The sequence below is a fragment of the Panulirus ornatus genome, chromosome 3 (assembly GCF_036320965.1).
Source record: "Panulirus ornatus isolate Po-2019 chromosome 3, ASM3632096v1, whole genome shotgun sequence".
NCBI lineage: Eukaryota > Metazoa > Arthropoda > Malacostraca > Decapoda > Palinuridae > Panulirus > Panulirus ornatus.
The window spans coordinates 31869700-31891923 of record NC_092226.1 but is presented as its reverse complement, the minus strand read 5'-3'; the positions used below and the strand labels follow the sequence as shown (position 1 = coordinate 31891923).

At 46.7% G+C, this 22224-nt stretch overlaps 2 protein-coding genes across 2 annotated transcripts in view; one reads left to right on the top strand and one right to left on the bottom strand.

The window, feature by feature from the left end:
- The window catches only part of Abcd3 (ATP binding cassette subfamily D member Pmp70), a 219257-nt gene extending 214482 nt beyond the window's left edge, over positions 1–4775 (bottom strand). The window contains exon 1 of the mRNA XM_071686589.1: positions 4757–4775. The gene's annotated coding sequence lies outside the window, so the exon portion shown is untranslated. The remainder of the gene's footprint in view (positions 1–4756) is intronic.
- The window catches only part of LOC139761928 (uncharacterized), a 117036-nt gene that overhangs the window by 50661 nt on the left and 44151 nt on the right, over positions 1–22224 (top strand). Inside the window, exon 2 of the mRNA XM_071686606.1 lies at positions 7926–8073. Within this exon, the coding sequence (XP_071542707.1) occupies positions 7926–8073 (148 nt within the window). The remainder of the gene's footprint in view (positions 1–7925; positions 8074–22224) is intronic.

Genomic DNA, 22224 nt, shown 5'->3' with positions numbered 1-22224 from the left:
CACACACGGGCCTCCATGGTGTAGTGGTTAGCGTTACTGACGATGAAGCAGTACTGGCCAGCCTTGGGTCAAACCCGCTCGGGTTCGAATCCTGATCTCGGCAGTCGGCCTACACTCAAGCCAGATAGATGTTCATCCTCCCCTTGGGGCTGGCTGATAAATGGTTGCCTAGCTCAGGCTGGGGTGTGTGTGTGTGTGTGTGCATACATAAAAATAGGATCCACTGCACTCATTATGGATACACATGCACAGAACACCTGGGCATGTCGAGCAATAACATACACGATCAGACAAATGTACACATCTAGAATGAGCACGTCCAAATGTTTATAGACCAGAGAAACAAGAAATTACAACATACGAGAGATGACACAAATGACACCTCCTCCCCACAACCCCTCTTCTTCCCCCGTCTGTCTCATGGTGTTATGTCGAGTCCCGTGAAAATTTCACCGCATACGCCGCACGAACGATCACTGAACCCTTGATACGCGAACGCATTCTTGGCCCGGAAAGAACCACGGCTGCGTAGGCGTCACGGAGCAAGTTACGAGACCGTCATGGCCGCGTTGGTGAAAAAGTCCAGGAATAAAGAAAACGGCTCTCACGTGCAACCAAATGAAAGAAGAAGGTTGAAGGCAACTTTGTCTTCTTTCCTACGTGAGGAGATTGCTCACATGAACTGGAATTATCGGACGACCAAGATGTAAGGCTTTGAAATAAAGGCAACCACAATGTTCCTTCCACAAGTTTTCAAACTATTATATTGTCATCAGGAAATAGAATCATTTCAACCACCTAAACACTCTTTTTGTCTTCAAACAATATTTTTCACTTATCCGAAATGATCATCGTCATTTCTGATTGTACAAATTTGGTAAAAAGCACGAAGAAAAATGAAATACAACAAGTCCCAAGTGCACTTGCGTGTGATTATCACGTCGTCAGGAGAGATACAAGAATGATACGCTCATTCTTGTACCTCACCTGACGATGTGATAATCACACGAAAATGCACTCGGGACTTAACGTGTTTCATTTTTCCCCGTGGTCATCAGCAAACGTTAGATCGCGCACATCACTGTGACCTACTACAAAATGTATCAATGTATATTTGATTATGATGAACCTACCGTCTTCACTCGATGTTGTTCTCAAAGACTTTTCATAAGATTTGTACGATTGGAAGTCACTTGGTGTCTTCTGCTCTGTAGTCCCCTGAGGAGAGCGTCTACATGATAATCAGAGGTAGAATGAGTTTCAACAAGATATATTTGGCCAGTCCACATACGAAGACAACCGAAATTATTTTGACACAGTTCCTGATGCGGTAACTATTCTAGACCTGAATTTCAGGTGGTTTTCAGAGTGTGAGAGTAGCCGTGAGCTAAGCTGAGCCATTATTACTTCCAGGCTTTGGCGATGTGGTGTTGCAAAGCTGGAACTGTGTATGTGAAGTACAGTAACCTGCGATGTTACATATGCCATGTATGTGAAGTACATTAATATGCGGCGTTACAGTGCTGGCTACGACTGTCTGAAGCACAGTTATGTATAGCATTACAGTGCTAGTTATGATCCTGTCACAATATTGGTTATGACCAGGGGAAGTGCAGTAAAATATGTTGTTACAATGATGGCTGTGATTATGTGAAGTAAAGTAATACGTGGTGTTACATTGCCTGATGGAAAAACATTAAGTACGGTATTTCATATCAATAGTTAACAGCCACGTGTTGTCTTTCTAATTCTCATCAGAAATACACAATTCAGCAGAAATTCGAATCTTCAGTTTGCAAATTTCTACTGACACCACTAACTTCTGGTTGGGCTTCCACTGGAAATCTGGGATCATATCCCGCACTTTCCCTGTGCCCGGATTCTCTACATCCATCATCAAATATCATACTCATGAGAACTTAAAGAAAGAGAGAATTCCCCTTGTGATGATTTAGTCTAAATCTACTTCCCTCGTCGAATCGGTGTCGAATGAAAAGCCATTCTCTTCGCTGAAACAGCCAGATCCATAACAGAAGGGAATCTGTGTCCGAATTATAATCAATGCTTGAAGTAAGTCAGTATGGGAATTACGTAACCGGGTCGGCGTCCAGAACCCGGACCTGAACCCGAGTTTGACACAAATCCTGAGACAAGCGTTACTGCTGGTCCTCTGAGCTCACTCTCCGCCAGGTACCATACGAAAACTTATCTTGAAGTGACAGGGCAACGTTGCCGATGTGTATCGAGAGATAAGCCCATAGAAAACGGCAAGAAAAGGCACATAAAGATCTGTGTAAAAGCAGGAGGAGGAGGAGGAGGAGGAAGGAGACGTGTGGTGCGGCCGCTAGCGACAGTCTGACCGCGGAAGGTATGTCAAGCTCGGGGTTAACACGACGCTAGCGGTCAAAAGAACTGGTGTGTTTGCATCTCACTCGATCACTGATCTGCTGCTGTCCTCATAACATCTAACATATTGTTGGTGGTCGCCTTAATGTTCAGCTTCCTCACTTGACACGAAGATAAGAGGCGCTGGGAAGCGACCAGCGCCTCTTGTACCCAGTCATTCTGTTCTCATTTACATGGGTGGAACACGGGCGTACGAAGGCTCTCATTTCACACGCATATCTTCAGTTCAGCCCAACGCTAAAATTTCCTTCCAAACCAATATCTTAGCGTTTCCTTAGGTTTTCCAGTTCGCAATTAGTGATGATTCGTGACGCAAGAGAATCATTCCCATTATGCCGTGCATCTGGATACTTTCGACTTACATTTTATAAACTTTTGAGACTTGATCTCCTCTCGTGATATCTGGCAAAAGTTTCCCGCTATGGAAATGACACCGACGAGCAATATTCCGGCTGGGGAAAGTGGCAACTCCGGAGGCTAAGATCACGAAACTTCGGGGCACTCGGGTCGACCTCCTCCAGGTGACGTCACACGTATACAGAGAGAGAGAGAGAGAGAGAGAGAGAGAGAGAGAGAGAGAGAGAGAGAGAGAGAGAGAGAGAGAGAGAGAGAGAGAGAGGCTATGATGAGTCCCGCCAAAACCCAACGACCATATCTGAATTAAAACTTCCAAGACGTGACAGTGACCGACCCGACACTGGAAGGGGCAACGGACGGACGGCACGACGAAGGCGATGACGACGATTCCCCCCAACCAATGGTGGCGTTCTCACGACCTCTGCCGGTGACCAGAGAAGGGGGCGCGGTGGTAGAGTGCGGGTGCGATGACTAGTGGAGGGGACACGGTGGTAGGGCGTTGGGGGGGGGGGGGGGACTAATAAGAGGAGTCACGGTGGTAAGGCATGGATGGGGTGACTAGTGGAGGGGACACGGTGGTAGGGTGCAGGTGGGGTGAGCGGAGCAGGGGAACATGGTGGTAAGGTGTGGATGGGGTGAGCTCAGTATCATGAGTGTGGAATTAACGGGCCAGGCAGCTCGGCGTGTCGGTCGCCTGTCGTGGGCCCTGCCAGAGGAGACGCCAAGAGCCCCCGCACTACTGAGGGCTCCACGCTGGTCACTGCAGGCGACCCTAGGCTCTCCAAGCATGAGGGGCGCCATCCACCCACAAAGACACGTAATACACTGTCTATCACACAAGGAAACAGTACCTAAAACCACAAATAGATCAGACGTAACGAACGCCTCCTGGAAACGTAATTGGATTTCCGACGTGAGCGTTAAGCTGTGGGACGGCTTTGAAAACGCATGGGATGGGAGCGTTACGGAGTGGGAGGGGTTTGAGAATACATGGGATGGGAGCGTTACGGAGTGGGAGGGGTTTGAGAATACATGGGATGGGAGCGTTACGGAGTGGGAGGGGTTTGAGAATGCATCGACAGGGTACATTACCGAGAAGGAGGGCCATGATGATTCATTTACTGGGTGGGTGACAGAGTGGGTGAGACTGATTAGCGTACCTGACGTGCGATGCTGCGTGTGAGAGCCCGGACACCACGGCTAGACCGAGTACAGGAGCTCTCCAGGGTGTAAGGGTCAACAGATGGAATCAAAAGGTCACTTCAACCTGTCTCAGGGAACCAGAAATCACCAGGAGACTCTGAGGTCCAGAGTACGTGGTGAGGGTGGCAAGACAGTGAGGTATTGCGAGGGTGGCGGGAGCTACGGTGTGACCGGCTGGTGACCAGAGGTGTGGCAGACCCTGCCGACTCCCACGGACTCCCGAGTCCCGAGCAGGCGGTGCAAGGCGGTACATGACCCGCCATGCACGCCTGCCTAGCACACACCCAAACATAGCATAGTGTTGCGGTCTCGCCCACCATTCTGAGAAGTGGTAAATACATCAGAGGTTAAACATATCCTCACACTTAAGACACAACACTTTTAAGATCTATCAAACAAACATTTATAATCGAATAGACTTCTCAAGATCAGCCACAGAGGCAATATGCCACACTTGTGCCGAGGATGATGTTCTCAACACACGCTCACGTCGTCCTCAACCGCCTCGAGCTTGTCATGTAGCGGCCTCGTCACAAGTCGAGCATCAAGTCGACAGTTTCGTAATTACCGCGGGAGATCGTAAGGCTTGAGAGAGTTATGACCACCTGCACAATAAGTCTTCCGTCCTCGCTCACCAGGAAGTCCGTCAAGAAGTGTCTAAAAAGGAAGGACCTTTCATCGCAGTTTTTGTCGACCAGGCGACCACCACCCACACCCTCTATGGTGACGACCCTGAGTCCGACTTCTGGAGTGTAAGGTTCAAAATGAGACAAGGTTTCTCCAGTCTTACCCTGTCATCAGAGAGGCGGTTGCTTGTCTGTAGCGATGGCCCGGATTCATCCATAGGCGTAGTACTAAAACACAAGTCGCAATAAATACACCAAGATAGAGAGATAAATTTCAGAAAGTAGTGCCCCCAACAGATGTTAAGATTACAGTCAAGAACATAAACCAAGCCCAGAAGAAAACGGTATAAAAGATGCCAGTTTTTCTTTTTCTTTCCTTCTTTCTGTATTTTCATTTCCTTGTATGACGACATGACTCGAGCCGGTAGGCTTTCTCATCAAATTTCCAGCATAAAACAGCTGCATTTTAAACTGCATGAAAATTAGATATAAAAGGCAGTTTAAATTGACACAACCGCAGACTTCAACACAAAGCGCCATTTTCACGCTTCGCACGCATGCGCATAGTGAGGTCAGGCAAAAACTTAGGGAACCATTTTTATACGTCCTTCATATGCAAAAGAGTAACCAACAAATAAGGTAGATATATCACAAATGCGAATAGAGGTAAGGATGAAATTCAGAAATTATGTAAATAAGGATGACCAGCGACTGTCATGGAAACAGCTGTACAAAGTCCAGCTCGACATCTTTTACGCTGTCTGTGGCCATGATAATCTATGTCTCTAAATGGATAAATTATCAGAATATATATATATATATATATTATTTGTTTATTATACTTTGTCGCCGTCTCCCGCGTTAACGAGGTAGCGCAAGGAAATAGACGAAAGACATGGCCCAACCCACCCACATAAACATGTATATACATACACATCCACACATGCACATATACATACCTATGCATTTCAACGTGTACATATATATATATATATATATATATATATATATATATATATATATATATATATATATATATATATATATATCTTTCTTTTTCTTTCATACTATTCGTCATTTCCCGCATTAGCGAGGTAGCGTTAAGAACAGAGGACTGGGCCTTTCAGGGAATATCCTCACCTGGCCCCCTTCTCTGTTTCTTCTTTTGGAAACTTAAAAAAAAAAAAAAAAATGAGGGGAGGATTTCCAGCCTCCCGCTCCCTTCCCTTTAAGTCGCCTTTTACGACACGCAGGGAATACGTGGGAAGTATTCTTTCCCCCCTATCCCCAGGGATAATATATATATATATATATATATATATATATATATATATATATATATATATATATATATATATATATATATATATATATATATATACACACACAGACATGTACATATATACACATACACATAATTCATACTTCCTGCCGTTACTCATTTCCGTCGCCACCCCGCCACACATGAAATGACAACCCCTTCCCCCCCGCATGCGCGCGAGGTAGCGCTAGGAAAAGATAACAAAGGCGACATTCGTTCACATTCAGTCTCTAGCTGTCATGCATAATGCACTGAAACCACAGCTCCCTTTCCACATCCAGGACCCCCAAAACTTTCCATGGTTTACCCCAGACGCTTCACATGCCCTTATTCAATCCATTGACAGCACGTCGACCCCGGTATACCACATCGTTCCAATTCACTCTATTCCTTGCACGCCTTTCACCCTCCTGCATGTTCAGGCCCCGACCGCTCAAAATCTTTTTCACTCTATCCTTCCACCTCCAAATCGGTCTCCCACTTCTCCTCGTTCCCTCCTCCTCTGACACTTATATCTTCTTAGTCAATCTTTCCTCACTCATTCTCTCCATGTGACCAAACCATTTCCAAATGCCCTCTTCTGCTCTCTCAACCACACTCTTTCTATTACCACACATCTCTCTTACCCTTTCATTACTTACTCGATCAAACCACCTCACACCACATAGTGTCCTCAAACATTTTATTTCCAACACATCCACCCTCCTCTGCACAACTCTATCTAGAGCCCACGCCTCGCAACCATATAACATTGTTGGAACCACTATTCCTTCAAACATACCCATTTTTGCTTTCCGAAATAATATTCTCGCCTTCCACACATTTTTCAACGCTCCCAGAACTTTCGCCCCCTCCCCCACCCTGTGACTCACTTCCGTTTCCATGGTTCTATCCGCTGCCAGATCCAATCCCGAATATCTAAAACACTTCATTTCCTCTAGTTTTTCTCCATTCAAACTTACCTCCCAATTGACCTGTCTCTCAACCCTACTGTACCTAATAACCTTCCTCTTATTCACATTTACTCCCAGCTTTTTTCTTTCACACACTTTACCAAACTCAGTCTCCAGCTTCTGCAGTTTTTCATCCGAATCAGCCACCAGCGCTGTATCATCAGCGAACAACAACTGACTCACTTCCCAAGCCCTCTCATCCACAACAGACTGCATACATGCCCCTCTTTCCAAAACTCTTGCATTCACCTCCCTAACAACCCCATCCATAAACAAATTAAACAACCATGGAGACATCACACACCCCTGCCGCAAATCGACATTCACTGATAGCCAATCATTTTCCTCTCTTCCTACTCGTACACATGCCTTACATTCTCGATGAAAACTTCACTGCTTCTAGCAACTTGCCTCCCACGCCATATATATATATATATATATATATATATATATATATATATATATATATATATATATATATATACACACACCACACACACATACATACATACATAGAGGAAGTCGGAGTTCCATCAATCAGATTTCAGTATCATGAATGTATGGGACGAGTATTACTGGCCATTACCGTATGAACGTCACGAATCACAAACTGGTGGAAGATGTACTTCAATTTCCATGACGACCTTTCCCTAAGTATAACTTGTATATCTGTTTTGACATTTCAATCCTACTTCAGAGCGATCATTCAATTTCCATTTTTTTCCTTATTTATTGCAAATCATGTCATATTGGAAATTAAATGTGGACGCATACTAAAAAAAGAAAAAAATATCAATTTAAGCTAACTGATCGTTAGCATTACATTTTTCAGAATCTTTAATCTTTTTCTTCTCTTATGTATATTTTGACGTCGTCGAAACTTGCTGTTTGTGTAAACTGATAAAGAGAGATACTAGTCTTATCTACGTGTCTCTATCTCACATTTTGTTCCGCTTGGCCTGACTTCTCGACGACACACGACCATGATAGTGTGTCGTGCCAGGGGTCAGGCCTCCAGCCACTGAACACTAACTGTAGACCTCCTTACCTCTCCCGCAGGTGCTGGCGGCGGCGGCCGCGGCTGTTGTGAGTGTGTGTGTGGGCCTCCCCGCAGACCCGCAGCCTAGGAAGTTCATTTACCAGGTCGGCTCTCCCTCCGTCAGACGCTACCCAGTCTATCCCGACCGTCTCCTCGAGCCATCCCCAGGTAAGTCTCCACTGTGATGGGACGTGTGACGTATATCCCATGAGAGGAACAGTTTGATAAAATTGTACATTAAGGGCATCACGCAGCGCCAAAGACGAGGGGGAATAAGAGTACCTTCTCCGGAGAGACATCTCTCGGAGCGAGGCGCCACACACTCACTGTAGTCATTGCTCTAGAATGTGACTATCTGACACGCAAACCAAGAAACACAAAACTAGAAACTCTAGCCCCAATCCATACAAATATTTGGCAGGTAATCACTGGTTCTCCCTGTGCACAGCTTTCACGTACGCCGCAGACAAGCAGCGGAACTACACAAACAGCCCTTATGACTCAGACCCTCAAGCTGACGACCCCTATACCTCGTCTGTTGCTAAGATCCAGGGTAGGGGAGATGTAATGGGTTATGATGGTACGTTAAGAAATACCACAAAAAGCCCGCGAGATGCTAGTTATGGGACACGTATGAGAAGACTGATGCTCGAACATTAAAGCAGTGGATAATGAACGCTGGAGATCGACTGTCTGGCTTCACTACCCTGGTAAACATGTAATGTGTTACGCTCATTGTTAACTTACTTTCCTTTCACACTGCATCAAAGTCCTGTGCATAACAAATGGTTTGATTACAAGGCACAACGTATGGATCAGTGCTCAAACAGTCACATGACCAGGTGATATGTTTTCTAATGATGGCACGGCCAAACCAGCCGCCTAGAGGGTGTCGGCCGCATTTACCTGGCCACAAACTGGCCAGCGGCCACCACTGACTTTGAAACGTCATTACGGCCTGCCAGCTACGACGTCCATCACTACGAGACTTTCTACCTGATGTCTGTGGTTTGCGTCGTTTCCCACGAGTGTTGGCAGGCATGACACAGTTCAATACAAGATGGGTGTGGCGAGAGTCGAATGAATGCAGTCGTCAAGGATACATACAGCCGGAGCGACGCGGTAATTCACACATCAGTCGAAGAACACACACTGACCTCAACCGCGGCCAGCGGACGAAAGTGATCACATATGATGATATAAACTTAAAGTGGCTCAAGTCTGACACCAAAATGATATTACATAATAAGCTAAAATCTGACACCATAATGATGTAACACATGAGGCTAAAGTATGACACAAAGACGATGTAGCATAAGAGACTAAAATCTGATCAGTATCATAATGATGTTACATAAGCTAAAACCTGACACCATAATGATGTAACATGAGAGGCTAAAATCTGATACCATTAATGATGTAACATTATCCTACCCGTAACTGGAGCAGTGGGACAGTAAGCGAACTTGGACAACATTCCACCTTGAGAAAAATAAAACTAACAGATCCTGAAGCCCTCAGAAGGAAGCCTCGCTACAAACACAAGGAGATAAGAAGGTCCCGATAGACTAAGGATGTTAGATGAGGCTTCGACACTTACCTGAGGATGAAAGTCAACACATGGTTTTAAAACCAAGGTAAAGTGTACTGACGCGCAAGAATTCCTCCTGTGTAAATGAAATGACACTCGCTGTCTCAACCCCCTGAAGCTGATGTAAAAATATAAGCGAAAGTAAAACAATTGTAGCGTGAAAAAACATGGATGTTTCTTGTTATGCACAAGAAATCTCCATAAATTAGATAGTATTATTTACCAAACATCTGTACTAAATCACCCTAACACAAGATAAGCTCTAAGATATTTTTTTTTTTTTAGCGAGAGAAACATTATGAGACAAGAAGTGACCAACACAATGGCTTTATAAACACGGACCCGCCAGAAGGCCCAGCTGGTGGGCCAACAACACAACTGTAAACAAAGAACCGCCAGAAATCAGCTCAAGGTTCGGACCAGTCAGACACCTGAGTCATCATCCATCAACGTTTAATTCACGTTCTTATGGCCATAGAGGATAATCCTGTCGGGAGGCTCCACCCTTCACCATGAGCCGTCCAGCCATTTTTTTGTGGGTTGTAAAGGGCGACGGTTACGTCACCACACGGACTGTGACGGTACGTTCCCGATGGCCACTTGCGCTCCGGGTTACGAGCCTTCGTCCCTGCTGCTGCGAGGAGGTAATTCTTTATTGTATTTTACGCCGCTCTTAAACAATCCAGCCAGCCCGAGATCGGACCTGCGTAGGTTCGAATCCTGGGTGTGGCACTCGGCCTACACCCAACCCAGGTGTTTATCCTCCCCTCGGCTGAGGCTGTGTGGATGCATACACAGAAGTAAAGGTATTATACATATGTACAAGGTTACGAGACGGGGCAACACGAGAAGGTCCCGATAGACTAAGGATGCTTTATGAGGCTTCGACACTTACCTGAGGATGAAAGTCAGCAGATGGTTTTAAAACCAAGGTAAAGTGTACAGACGCGCAAGAATTCCTCCTGTGTAAATGAAATGACACTCGCTGTCTCAACCCCCTGAAGCTGATGTAAAAATATAAGCGAAAGTAAAACAACTGTAACGTAAAAAACATGGATGTTTCTTGTTATATACAAGAAATCTCCATAAATTAGATAGTATTATTTACCAAACATCTGTACTAAATTACCCAACACAAGATAAGCTCCCTTCCCGTAACAAAAATAGTAATCACACACACACACACACATATATACAAACGTGCTAAAGCAAAGAGACACAAACATATTTACATACATGTAAAGGTGTTACAGGGGTCACCTTGGGCAAGACTGTATCATCGTTAACATACAGGAATACCATTTTGATGAGGACCTTCTCGTTACAGTCTATCATTTCCGTGTTCCTGAATGGGGTGCAACCTCCATGCTATGGATGCCCCATGGAAGGGGTTTTGGGAATGTATAAGTAATCACGCAGACGATTGCATAACACACAAAAACGCACATAGAGATAACACATACACACACACACACACACACACACACACACACACACACACATGTAAATACAAACACTCACATTCGCAGAGAAAACATCTCAGAAAAGCCTTCTCTAAGTGGCGTGCCGCAGGGTTCAGTGTTGGTCCCGTTGCTGTTTTGATGTTTTCAAATGACTTGTCAAAAGTACTGAATTCTTACCTTAATATGTTAGCGGATGATGCTGAGGTCATGAGAGATGTACAGAATGACGAGGATTGAGAGATGTACAGAATGACGAGGATTGCATCAACTTACAAAGGTCATAGTTCTGGTGTTGGTTGATGAAGTTCAACGAAGATAAATGTAGAGCAATGAAGATGGGCCACAGTGAAGTGAAAGCTCGATGTGAATCATTTGGCAAGAAACATACTACAAAACTGTGTACGTGTAGGAGAGACCTGGGTGTCGACAGTGATTCAGATCTACTGCCAGAACACCACACTAGGAGGCTTGTCGAGGAAGCAAACTGTCCATTGGTTAATGTCAAGACTGTGTTAAGTGCACTGATACGGCATTGTCCACTTAACTGTTCGGAACTTTTACTAAACTTAAATCATAATGTGTATCTCAGGTTTGACTGCTTCACATAGGAAACAGAAAGATCTGATAGAGGAGGGCCAGAAGAAGGCAACAGAGAGGCACCTGAAATAAGAGAACTTAGTTACAGGCAGACGTTCGAGACTATATAGTTTCCTTTCACGAAAAGAGGAGAGTAAGAGGAGACTTGACCAGAGCCTTCAATTTTCTTGACCAGTATGACAATGTCTACCGTGAACAGTTCTTCGATACATACAAAGATACAACAACCAGAGATCATGGCAATAAATTTCTTGCAAAAGACGTACGTAAATATTTTCCAGTAACAGAGTCGAAGATAAATCGAATGAGCTAAATGACGAAAGCCTGAATGCAAACAGGATACAGAAGTGTAAAAAAGTTGTATGACATCTGAGAAGTTGCCCCACAACTGTACAATTCATTCCTCTTACTGCTATGGTAATCATTACCATACAACCCCAGGAGTCCTCTCATGAGGCTCCCGCACACCCCACGCAGGAGCAGGAAAGAGACAAACTCCTGTGCAGCGAGAAGGTAGTCGACGAGGCTGTACTCCTTTCCGTCCACTGACGATGATACAACCATGCCGAGGGTGATTACTCGTTGGCGGAGTGCAGTAACACCCTCATGATGTTCACGTAAATAATCAGATATACACACGCAATCATGTAGGTGAACACACACACACACACACACACACACACACACACACACACACACACACACACACACACACACGTACACACACACACACACACACACACACACAAGAATACACACGTACACTTCTTTGCACGCGCAAACAAACACCTACATGTGAGCTGCTGGCATTCTTCCTACGAACATACACATTCACCACCTTACTCATAACTTTCGACATATGACTCGTATATCTTTTTCTATTCTTAACTCGAAATTTTCCTGCATATGTCACTACACAATTGGCTTGTCCAGTGACGTAAATATCATCATAAAGAATGTTCAAGTGATAGGGTCATACGAGTGTAGAACTCTCTCCCTATACTATACAAATAGGTATTACGAATGTGTATTTACAAAATCAAACAATTACATACACACACACATACACATGCATGCAAGCGAAGACACACACACACACACACACACACACACACACACACACAAGAATACAAACATTCACATATACATATGCGCGTGCACACACAAAGGACCCGAAGTACAATTTTCCTGTAAGTGTGATGAATGATTGGAATGAACCGTGTAATGAAACTATGATTACCGGCAGTATGCAAATCTTGAAAAAGATTAAAAGATGGGGTCCAGAAAATGTAGAGCTCTCACCCCCCGAACTATCCTATAATTACACACATAAGCGCGCTCGCGCACACACACACACACACACACACACACACACACACACACACACACACACACACAGAGGCAACAAGCTATTATCATCATGCGAGAGGCAAGTATTAATGTTGCCAAGTCTCCCACCGTGAAGACCACAACAGGTCTGTTGTAAAAGAAAATGACACATACACTGGTCAGTGTTGAACCTGGCCACAAGGTCATTGTTGAGGGAAAAAGTATTGAGTTGACCTTAAGGAGTGTAAACATGACCAGTGTGGTCACCCAGCCTGAGGAGATGACCCAGAGAAAGGCAATTAACTTAAGGTCCTGGGGTAATGGTGGTTAGTTACAGGCACTAGTGAGGGAGACTAAGGTACCAATGAGGGAGACCAAGGCACCAGTGAGGGAGACCAAGGCGTGAGGGAGACCAAGGCACCAGTGAGGGAGACCAAGGCGTGAGGGAGACCAAGGCACCAGTGAGGGAGACCAAGGCACCAGTGAGGGAGACCAAGGCACCAGTGAGGGAGACCAAGGCGTGAGGGAGACCAAGGCACCATTGAGGGAGACCAAGGCACCAGTGAGGGAGACCAAGGCACCAGTGAGGGAGACCAAGGCACCAGTGAGGGAGACCAAGGCGTGAGGGAGACCAAGGCACCATTGAGGAAGACCGAGACAGAGGAACCACCCTCAAGTCTACTGATGATAATAGTTAACACAGGATGTGGTAGCGCATCTAAACTCCAGCAGCTTATGCGTTAATTCTGAAGGATCATATCGCCTGCCTGGCATACCCACTACACCTCCCCGAAGTCGAAAATCCCAACACTAGCAGCAGCGGCGGCGGCCCAGGCGGCTGGCGTGGCCGCGGTGATGGAGGGAAATTAACAAAATGAACCGAGAGTGGCGGCTGAGTGGTGGTGGTGACCAGCTGGTGGACTGGGATAAATTGACTGCATAGTGACAATCAAGGACCGAGTGAGGTGTATGATGGTTCTGCCGCTCCCATGGCTCCTTCCGGAGCTAGATGGAAGCGACAGAGATGAGGATAATGATACAGCCGAGACCACAGTGCACAAGCAGACAGGTTCAATTATGAGCGGCGAACGTGTACTTCGTCTGAAGTATGAAGGAACTTCTCGTCAGGTCTGATAGAAGTAGGAAAAAAGAAATCAATGTATTTACGTCAGCAATGTGGACGAGACGTATTTACATCTGCTATGAAGGAATACATCTTGTTGGCGAGGTCTATGCGGACGAGGAAGGCAGTCTGCCCCACCAGCAAGGTCCCACCTACTTACCATAACTCGTATTTCCTGTTTGTCTCTCCGCCACCAGAATGCAGCTCAGCCCAACCCGACCCAACACGCTTCTTGCATCCATCGGCGGGGCCTCGGATGCCGGTGAGGTCTCGACTTTCCTCGAGTTCTCGACCATTAAGAGATTTCGAGTCCGTAGGAGCTCTTGACTCTGCTCGCCGCCTGCCTGGGTCTTGCGTGATGCACTGCGGTCGCTGAGGTGTGTCATCGTGACGCGGTCTCAGCGGTTCCCACGGGATGCAGCGGTGGTTGCGGCCACGATCAACTATGAGCCTTGGGCAGCTAAAGTGCAGGATGTGCGCAGCCGCTGGGAGAGTTGATTCACCTGCGGGGAGGAAATGAACTGCTGCAGGCGTTCTTCTCGGAGTATCATATCAATCTTTGAGGTCCACCTCGGTGGTGGTGGTGGTGGTGGTGGTGGGGGGGGGGGGCCTCAGAGCTGTGGAACGAAGGTCTCATTGCTCGTCTCGTAACGTTAAGGTACCAGGTGGTTCAAGTGCGAACGTTCGAACTTTGTTCATGTGTTTCTGAAAAGATTAAAACTGTTGATTGTTCGAGGGGCACTTGTATAATTATCAATTGTTTTGCTTCAAGTGTCGGTCATTGTTATATGACTGATGCAATAGATGTGCAACAGCAGTCATTTTTTTCATCAGAGAGATGTCCACTTCAGGCGATCATTCAGAGTAAAACTAATACGGAAGATAAACAATGTGATTCATCACAGGAGTCGAGTCGCAAGATATCTAAAGAAAGTCGATCTCTGAAAGTTCAGTCATCAGACGGTTCGTGGGTTTCCAGCTGCGGTCTTGTGGTTTAACTCTATGGTCAACTGATTAAGGTGGACTGTGTGAAGTGGCTTTTTGTGAACAATCAATTGCTTTGTTTCGACGAGTAGGGCCGTGGTTACGCCTAAGTGTGTCGAATGGTTGGGTGGATCATATGGAGGAACTAGATCATTATGTGCTTCGTCTTGCGGAGTCGATCTGACCTTTGGTGTTTACTATGGAGTTGAGCTGTCCTTTGGTTCTTACTCTGGAATCCGGCTGTCCTTTGGTTCTTATGATAGTGTTGCAATGTTGTATGAACCACCTTGGGGTTCGAACTATCCTCTGACTCATCTCAAAGGATAATAAGTATTGTATGGTTCATCCTAGGACGTCAAATGTCAAAAGATTTGTCTGTGGGAGCCGAATCATCCGTTGGTTCATCTTAGTAAGTGAACAGTTTCGAAGATGGTGTGGTTATTTGGGGGAGTAATACACCCTGTGCTTGAGTTCGAGGGGGGAGAATTGTCCGGTGATTCACTCCAGGATGTACACAATTCTGTGGTACCTCTCAGAGAGTGAAATTGTAATTCATCCTGGGGAGTGGAGAGCTCACCACAAGAATGCAACACTTATTTTCAGTTGTCACTTTGAAATTCTCGTCCCACATTCGATCCTTTACCTCAGTATATAAACCACCTGATGTCGTCACACAACTACATGCGACTTCCTTCTTAACCCTGTGAGCTGCTGCTGAGGCCCATCCAACCATGAATCAACTGTGATGGCTACTGGTCAAACCTGAATCCTGATCTCATCGACCACAACATCGAAGGCCATTTCTGACTGAGAATGTTGTCATCGTTTTGCTGTGACTCGGAGTAATGAGCATATCTGATGTTATTTCGTCCTGCTTTGCATCTCCTGTGTGCTGAGTCATCAGCATTTGAAGAAGGTAATGAATTAATGAACAAGTGCTTCATGATCGACCATCTGAAGCAGCTGGTGTTATATAAGTACTTGTCAAGGGTTCCGTCGTCGTCAGCGCTAGTTTCGTCTCAGCCGTTGCTCCACCTTGTATGTGTTTTACCAATTCATTTACGTAACTTCGACCTCATGGGTATGTTGTCATGCCTCTGGCCATCACTAAGACGAAGTAAGAAGCTGGCAGCTGTCGAGTTCAGGTCTCTGGCGTCCTCCAGTAGGACACGACATGGACATAAAAACAGCCAGGTGGTAAAAGACTCAAGTGATCAGTTATATGTGTGTAGCTGATCATAAATGGCGGCCGCTACAGTAATGTTGTAAAGCTCGCACCGAGGCCATGAGTGACTGAAATTAATCATTAATCATTCTAGGAAAGTTATAAAAGTTCCCAGAGGAAGAGGGAGGCTTTCGTCTGAATTTGACAAGTCGATTAAACCACCACAAAAGATTCATACCACTGTCACTCCTACAGCCCTGCCACTACCACACAAAAAGTGAGTGATAATCTAATGTCTCTAGGACGTCATCCTCGACAGAAATTCTCAGGTGCCTAGTGAGCCAGTGTACTGAATCAGCCCACCCAACCTAGCCTGCATCACAGCCTCCAGTGCCTGGCGAGCCTGTGTCTGGTGATCTGTCCTTCCCTCGTCAACTACCTCCTCTCCCCACCTTGCCCAGTGACACATCGTGTGGGGAGTTGGCCTTCGCTCGTCTAGTCCCTCACCTCTACCCCACTGTACCTAGTGAGGAACATTGTAATGACCCGGGGCCTATGTCCCATGCGTCTGGTGATGCACTGTGAAATGACGTGGTCCTAGCTCGTCTGGTCCTGTAGCAGTGTCCATTGCATCTGGTGACTCAGTGTGCAGTGACGCGTCCCTTGCTTGTCTAGTCTTTTCAAACTTCCGGACATAACTGGTGACTCACTGTGAGGTGACCTGACTCTCGTCCATCTGGTCCCGCTCGCCACCCGCCACACCTGGTGACGCACTGGGTGTTTACCTAATAGCCATCGCTTGTCTGGACCTGCTTAGTTGTTCCCCCGTGTCTGTTGCTGTCCCGTGTGAAGATTTACCATTGTGACTTGTAAACTGGTAGGAAATAATTCTGCGGCTGTCTAGCTTAACTGTCTCTACAGGTTCGGTCCCATCAGGCACTACCTCATACCAACCTTTACCCTGAAGAATGAATACAAACACCTTCCTCATTCTAGCAGCCGACGTCTTCAATCCCTTTTCTGTTCCGAGCATCACACCCGCAACGCCTCCGTAATGAGGAGACGACCGCTCTCACCCGCAGTCCGAGGAAAGTCTCGGAATGTGTTACCTTTGAGAGCGTACCCAGTAGTGGTATTTGTGCCGCAGCGTTCATCTGGACCCTTCAAGACTGCCATTTGTGTCTTAAGTGAGCGTTAGAGGCAGACATACTCATCTGTGTCTTCGGATGTGGCTGAGTAAGAATGCGTTTTTGTTTCAGGATTATGAAATGATCGTCTGGGGTTAGCTCATCCACCAGTAGGGACTGAAGGCCAACTGCTTCAAACTCACAAGTTGAATTTGGGTGTTTTCCTCTTTTAGCTTCTGCCCTCATAAATTTTCCCCTCCTATGATATTCAGAGTTAGAGATGTTGGTAAAAGAGTAAAGAGGAGAGGTAAGCCTGGAAGCGGAGGCGAGTCACCAGTAAAAAGATTGAAGCGTCCTTCAAGGTTAATCTGGTGAGTACACAACGCCAAAGGACAACGAGAGACAGACCAGCCAAGTGTGACAGGTGAGAATGTAATGAAGAAGGGGAACCCAAGTTGACGTGGGAAGACACAGTGAAGGAATAGCTTCCTCTGTGTTAGCCTGAGAAGACGAGGCATTGGTCCTGGTCCAGAACAGACGCCGCCAGGTGGAGGGGTCTCGTCCCAGCAACAAAGGAGTCTCACTGGGCACACGTCCAGTAGAGTGAGGGAGGGAAGTCTTGTGACAACTTCAAAAGTAGTTTGGTATTTTATGACTTAACAAACTACTCCATACTCGGCGATCCTTTGGCCAACTACTTTGGTGCAAGATCACTTATGATGGTGGTGAAGCTGTTGGCCTTGGCTAGCGATTCAGTGTCCACAAGATCAAGCACCTAAGGGTTATGTCACTGAAGGAATTCTGAGGAAATCACCTGTACTACAAATCTTTAGCCTTGACATGAATACGGAAATGCCTCTCGGTGAACGTCCACCCATCTCGCATTACACCTGACTCCTGCCTCACCTGATCCACTCGCCATCGGGTGACTGCCGAAGCCAGACGGGGTCGTCAGCGCGAACGTGACAGCTAATTTTCCCCAGCGACAAAAAGATTTAGTGTAATTCAGATCTTTTCCTCCAACGCGGGTCACTGGTCTCACTGCCATGACCTCCAGTTACCTTCACACATGTTACCAGGAAATGTTTCCCAGCTATTCTCACCAAGACAAGACCGAGAATTTAAAGGCCTTCGCCGCTGTTTATATTCCCTGCCGTGAGTGTGTTCCCTCCCGAGATGAAGCTGCTACAATGTCTTCCACATGCATACGTGGCTGTTCAGTTGTGAGGGCAACACAACTGTCCTGCTGCTTTACGCACGATGGCTCATGTGTACTATCGCTTCCTCCCAAGACAAGATGGCATGAAACTTAACGTCCTCTCTCTCTCTCTCTCTCCTCTCTCTCTCTCTCTCTCTCTCTCTCTCTCTCTCTCTCTATACGTCACTTTCCCTCTCTGTAGGTCATCCATATATGGAGGACCCAAATACCAGCTAGACAAACGACTGTTCACTTTAATATGAATCACGTCCACAAGAGAGGATCACTTCATCCTTTACTTCTAGCTAACTTACGCCCGTAACTTTCCGAGAACTTCATGGATAAGCGAGGTACATTTTGAACTGAACATGGTGAGAACACAGAAGAGAGTTCATCTTAGTTATGGAATATTCTAAACTCATTTGCTTATATTTGTCACCACGAAGCGGTTGGCGGGAACTGTTTGATATGAATTTTCCTCCGTCGGGCGGTTAACGAGTGGGTCGTGTTTCGTCAGTGGCCATCTTCATGTGAACATTACACATTAAACCTCCGTTGGCGTCCCGTTAAAATCATCATAACATACCAGCTTTCCTAAGTGACTGTTCTCGTTCCCTAATCAGTTAAGTGAAAGCAACAAACCAACATAAACATTCGTGCTCCAAATATTCCAAAAAAGGATAATGAACAACATTTTGACAGCGTTACATTAGAATGTATATTTTATCACAAAAAAACGAAAAATACAAAAAAGAAAAGAAAAAAGTTCGCTGTCACTTTCATTAACCTCAGGCCTCTCGCTGGCATCTGGGAGGGCGAACCAGGGCAGGTTAGGCACTGCCCAGGTGGGCTAGGGTTGATTGGACACCAGCCAGGTGGGCCAAATGAGCCAGGGGAGGGAGGAAAAGTGACTAGATGAGTTAGGGTGAGCTGATTACTGGCCAGGTGAGTAAGAGAGGGGACCCTGGCCAGCTGAGTAGGAATGCTGAACACTGGGAAGTAGGCTGGGTGAGTCAGGGTGGGCTAAACACTGACCAGGTGAGTAAGAGGGTTCGGGAAGGGTTAGGTGAGTAGGAAATGAGCCAGGGAAGAAAAGACACTGACCATATGAATAGTTGGAATGAGTATTAACCAAGTGAGTACAAAGACTGAACACTGGCAAGATTAGGTGAGTCAGAAAGGCTCTGCTCACTGGCCATGTGGGTAGGAGGGCTAGGCACTGACTAAGCGATTCAGGGTGGGTGGGTGCTGGGCAGGTGAGTCAGGAGAGGCTGGTACTAGCTAGGTGAGTCAGGGTGGGTTGGACACTGGCCAGGTGAATCAGGAACGGTTGGGCACTGGCCAAGTGAGTTAGGAAGGGCTGGGCCACTGGCCAGGTGAGTCAGAGAGGGCTGGGCACTGGCCAAGTGAGTTAGGGAGGGCTGGGCCACTGGTCAGGTGAGTCATGGAGGGCTGGGCACTGGCCAGGTGGACCAAGCAGGAAGCCACACTGTAAGGACTACGGCCACACTTGAGAACTACCTGCGTAAAACTACTTTCACCCCAGGAACCGGATGGGCAAGCCTCCTCCACCCCCTCCCACCACCGCAAGCTCGCCAGCCCAACCCCGCCTCCCTGGACACCACGCCCACCAGCCGCCCGCCCGCTAGCCCACTCCGCCTCCCCTGGCCACCACGCCCACCAATCGCATGACTGCTAGCACATCCAGTCTCCCCTGGTCACCACGCCCACCAACCCATCCAGCCTCCCCTGACCACCACGCCCACCGGCCTACCCGACCTCCCGTGGCCGCCACGCCCACCAGCCGGCTGCAGCACCAGATCCTCCCACCTGCGTACCAACACTGTCAGTGTACAACACACGAACAAAAAAATTGGGGGTAAATCATTGCATCACCTTCAATAGGGCTAAGTGTGCTACATATACTGGTAAGTATTTCTCAGAATCATACATACTTTTGAGTCTGACACAGAAAAGAAATACTCGTGTGTGTGTGTGTGTGTGTGTGTGTGTGTGTGTGTGTGTGTAATTAGCTACCAGTAATTGTCTATTCATACAAACTAGGAGGGAGTCCTTCACTCGCGAGGGCCCATCTCTCAAGCTTTCTCTACCTTCACACTACTTTCTAAATTTCTGTATACTATCTGCAGTCACTGTTCTATCACCGTGTGTGTGTGTGTGTGTGTGTGTGTGTGTGTGTGTGCGTGTGTGTGTGTGTGTGTGTTAGTGTGTGTGTGTGTGTGTGGAATGACCGCTCCATGCGTCATACATATCGATCGACTGTCGAGTAGCCCCGTCCTCACCAACCATCAGCCATCTGGGCTGTGACTGCCTCCCTCACTCCTCACCCCCAAATTCACAAGTGACTGTGTGGCTTCACTTCTCACACGTCAAGTTTAACACTGGCTGTAGAGGAGAGGAAGCAGACACAGTAGTGTATTAGAAGCGATTTTCTAATGGAAAAAAATGAAGAATGTTGACAGATTTTTTCATGGCCTGTAAACGTGACAGGAAGTTCACGGTCGATGTTCATTTGTTCAGATGACAAGTTCACTGACACAGACGACGACTCAAATCTCTTGTTCACCACATCATCCCATTCGTCTACACTCATGCAAGTAGAAAACAGATCGCAGACAGTGACAACCCCCGTACTATATGATCCATAGAGGCAAAACTCCATAGCACTAAATGTAACAATCATCACCTACATACCTCCCGCCGTCTACATGCTCTCCCATCTATAGAAGCTGACCAACATACTCAACACCTACATGCATGGCTCACCACCCATACCCAAGATCACAAGGGTGAATTTCTCATAAGCCAACTGCATCCTTCCAACCAACCAACCATCCACCAGGCTCTCAGCCCACAGCCTCCAGCAGACGACCTCATCACACCAACCACCAGGCTCCCAACCCACAGCCTCCAGTGCCAGCCTCACCACAACAACCACCAGACTCCCAGCCCACAGCCTCCAGCAGCCGACCTCACCACACCAACCACCAGGCTCCCAGCCCACAGCCTCCAGTGCCAGCCTCACCACAACAACCAACAGGCTCCTAACCCACAGCCTCTTGTAGCCAACCTCACCACAACAACTACCAGACTCCCAGCCCACAATCTCCAGCAGCCAACCTTACCAGACATAATCTTTTACACACCAGCACTGCTCACAGGGATCAACTGAAGCACGTTCATCGAACTGTTGGCCAGCATTCACACTGCATAAAATACAAGTTCCAAAACTTCACATAGGGTAAGGTGTTGTGGTTGTCAAATGCCATCTCACACTAAATCAGCATCAACAACCAAGTCATCAAATACATATCCCACAAGAACCAGAAATTTTTCTCAAATTGCAGACCTCATAAAACTGAGAGACCAATGCAGACCAAACGAGTCACCGTCAACAGAAGTCACAAAACAAATCCAAGCTCTACACAAAGCCATCACTAACCGAACCACATGAAGGCAAACAGTAGAAAAGCGCTCCTTCTTCAACACAGTGAGCCAAAGTATCCGCAGCAGCCAACTATAGTGCATGTTCAAGTAGATCCACACTTCCCACACCAACCTGGCCCCAAACACACAAAGTCCCTCTGACCCTATCAAATAGTATCACTTCTCCCAAAAATCTCACAGACATACTTATGCAACACTGCTCTAAATCATCCACAAACGAACTACACCCCTGAACAGCAAGTCATGAAAAATCTACAAAAACTTCCTGAAGAAA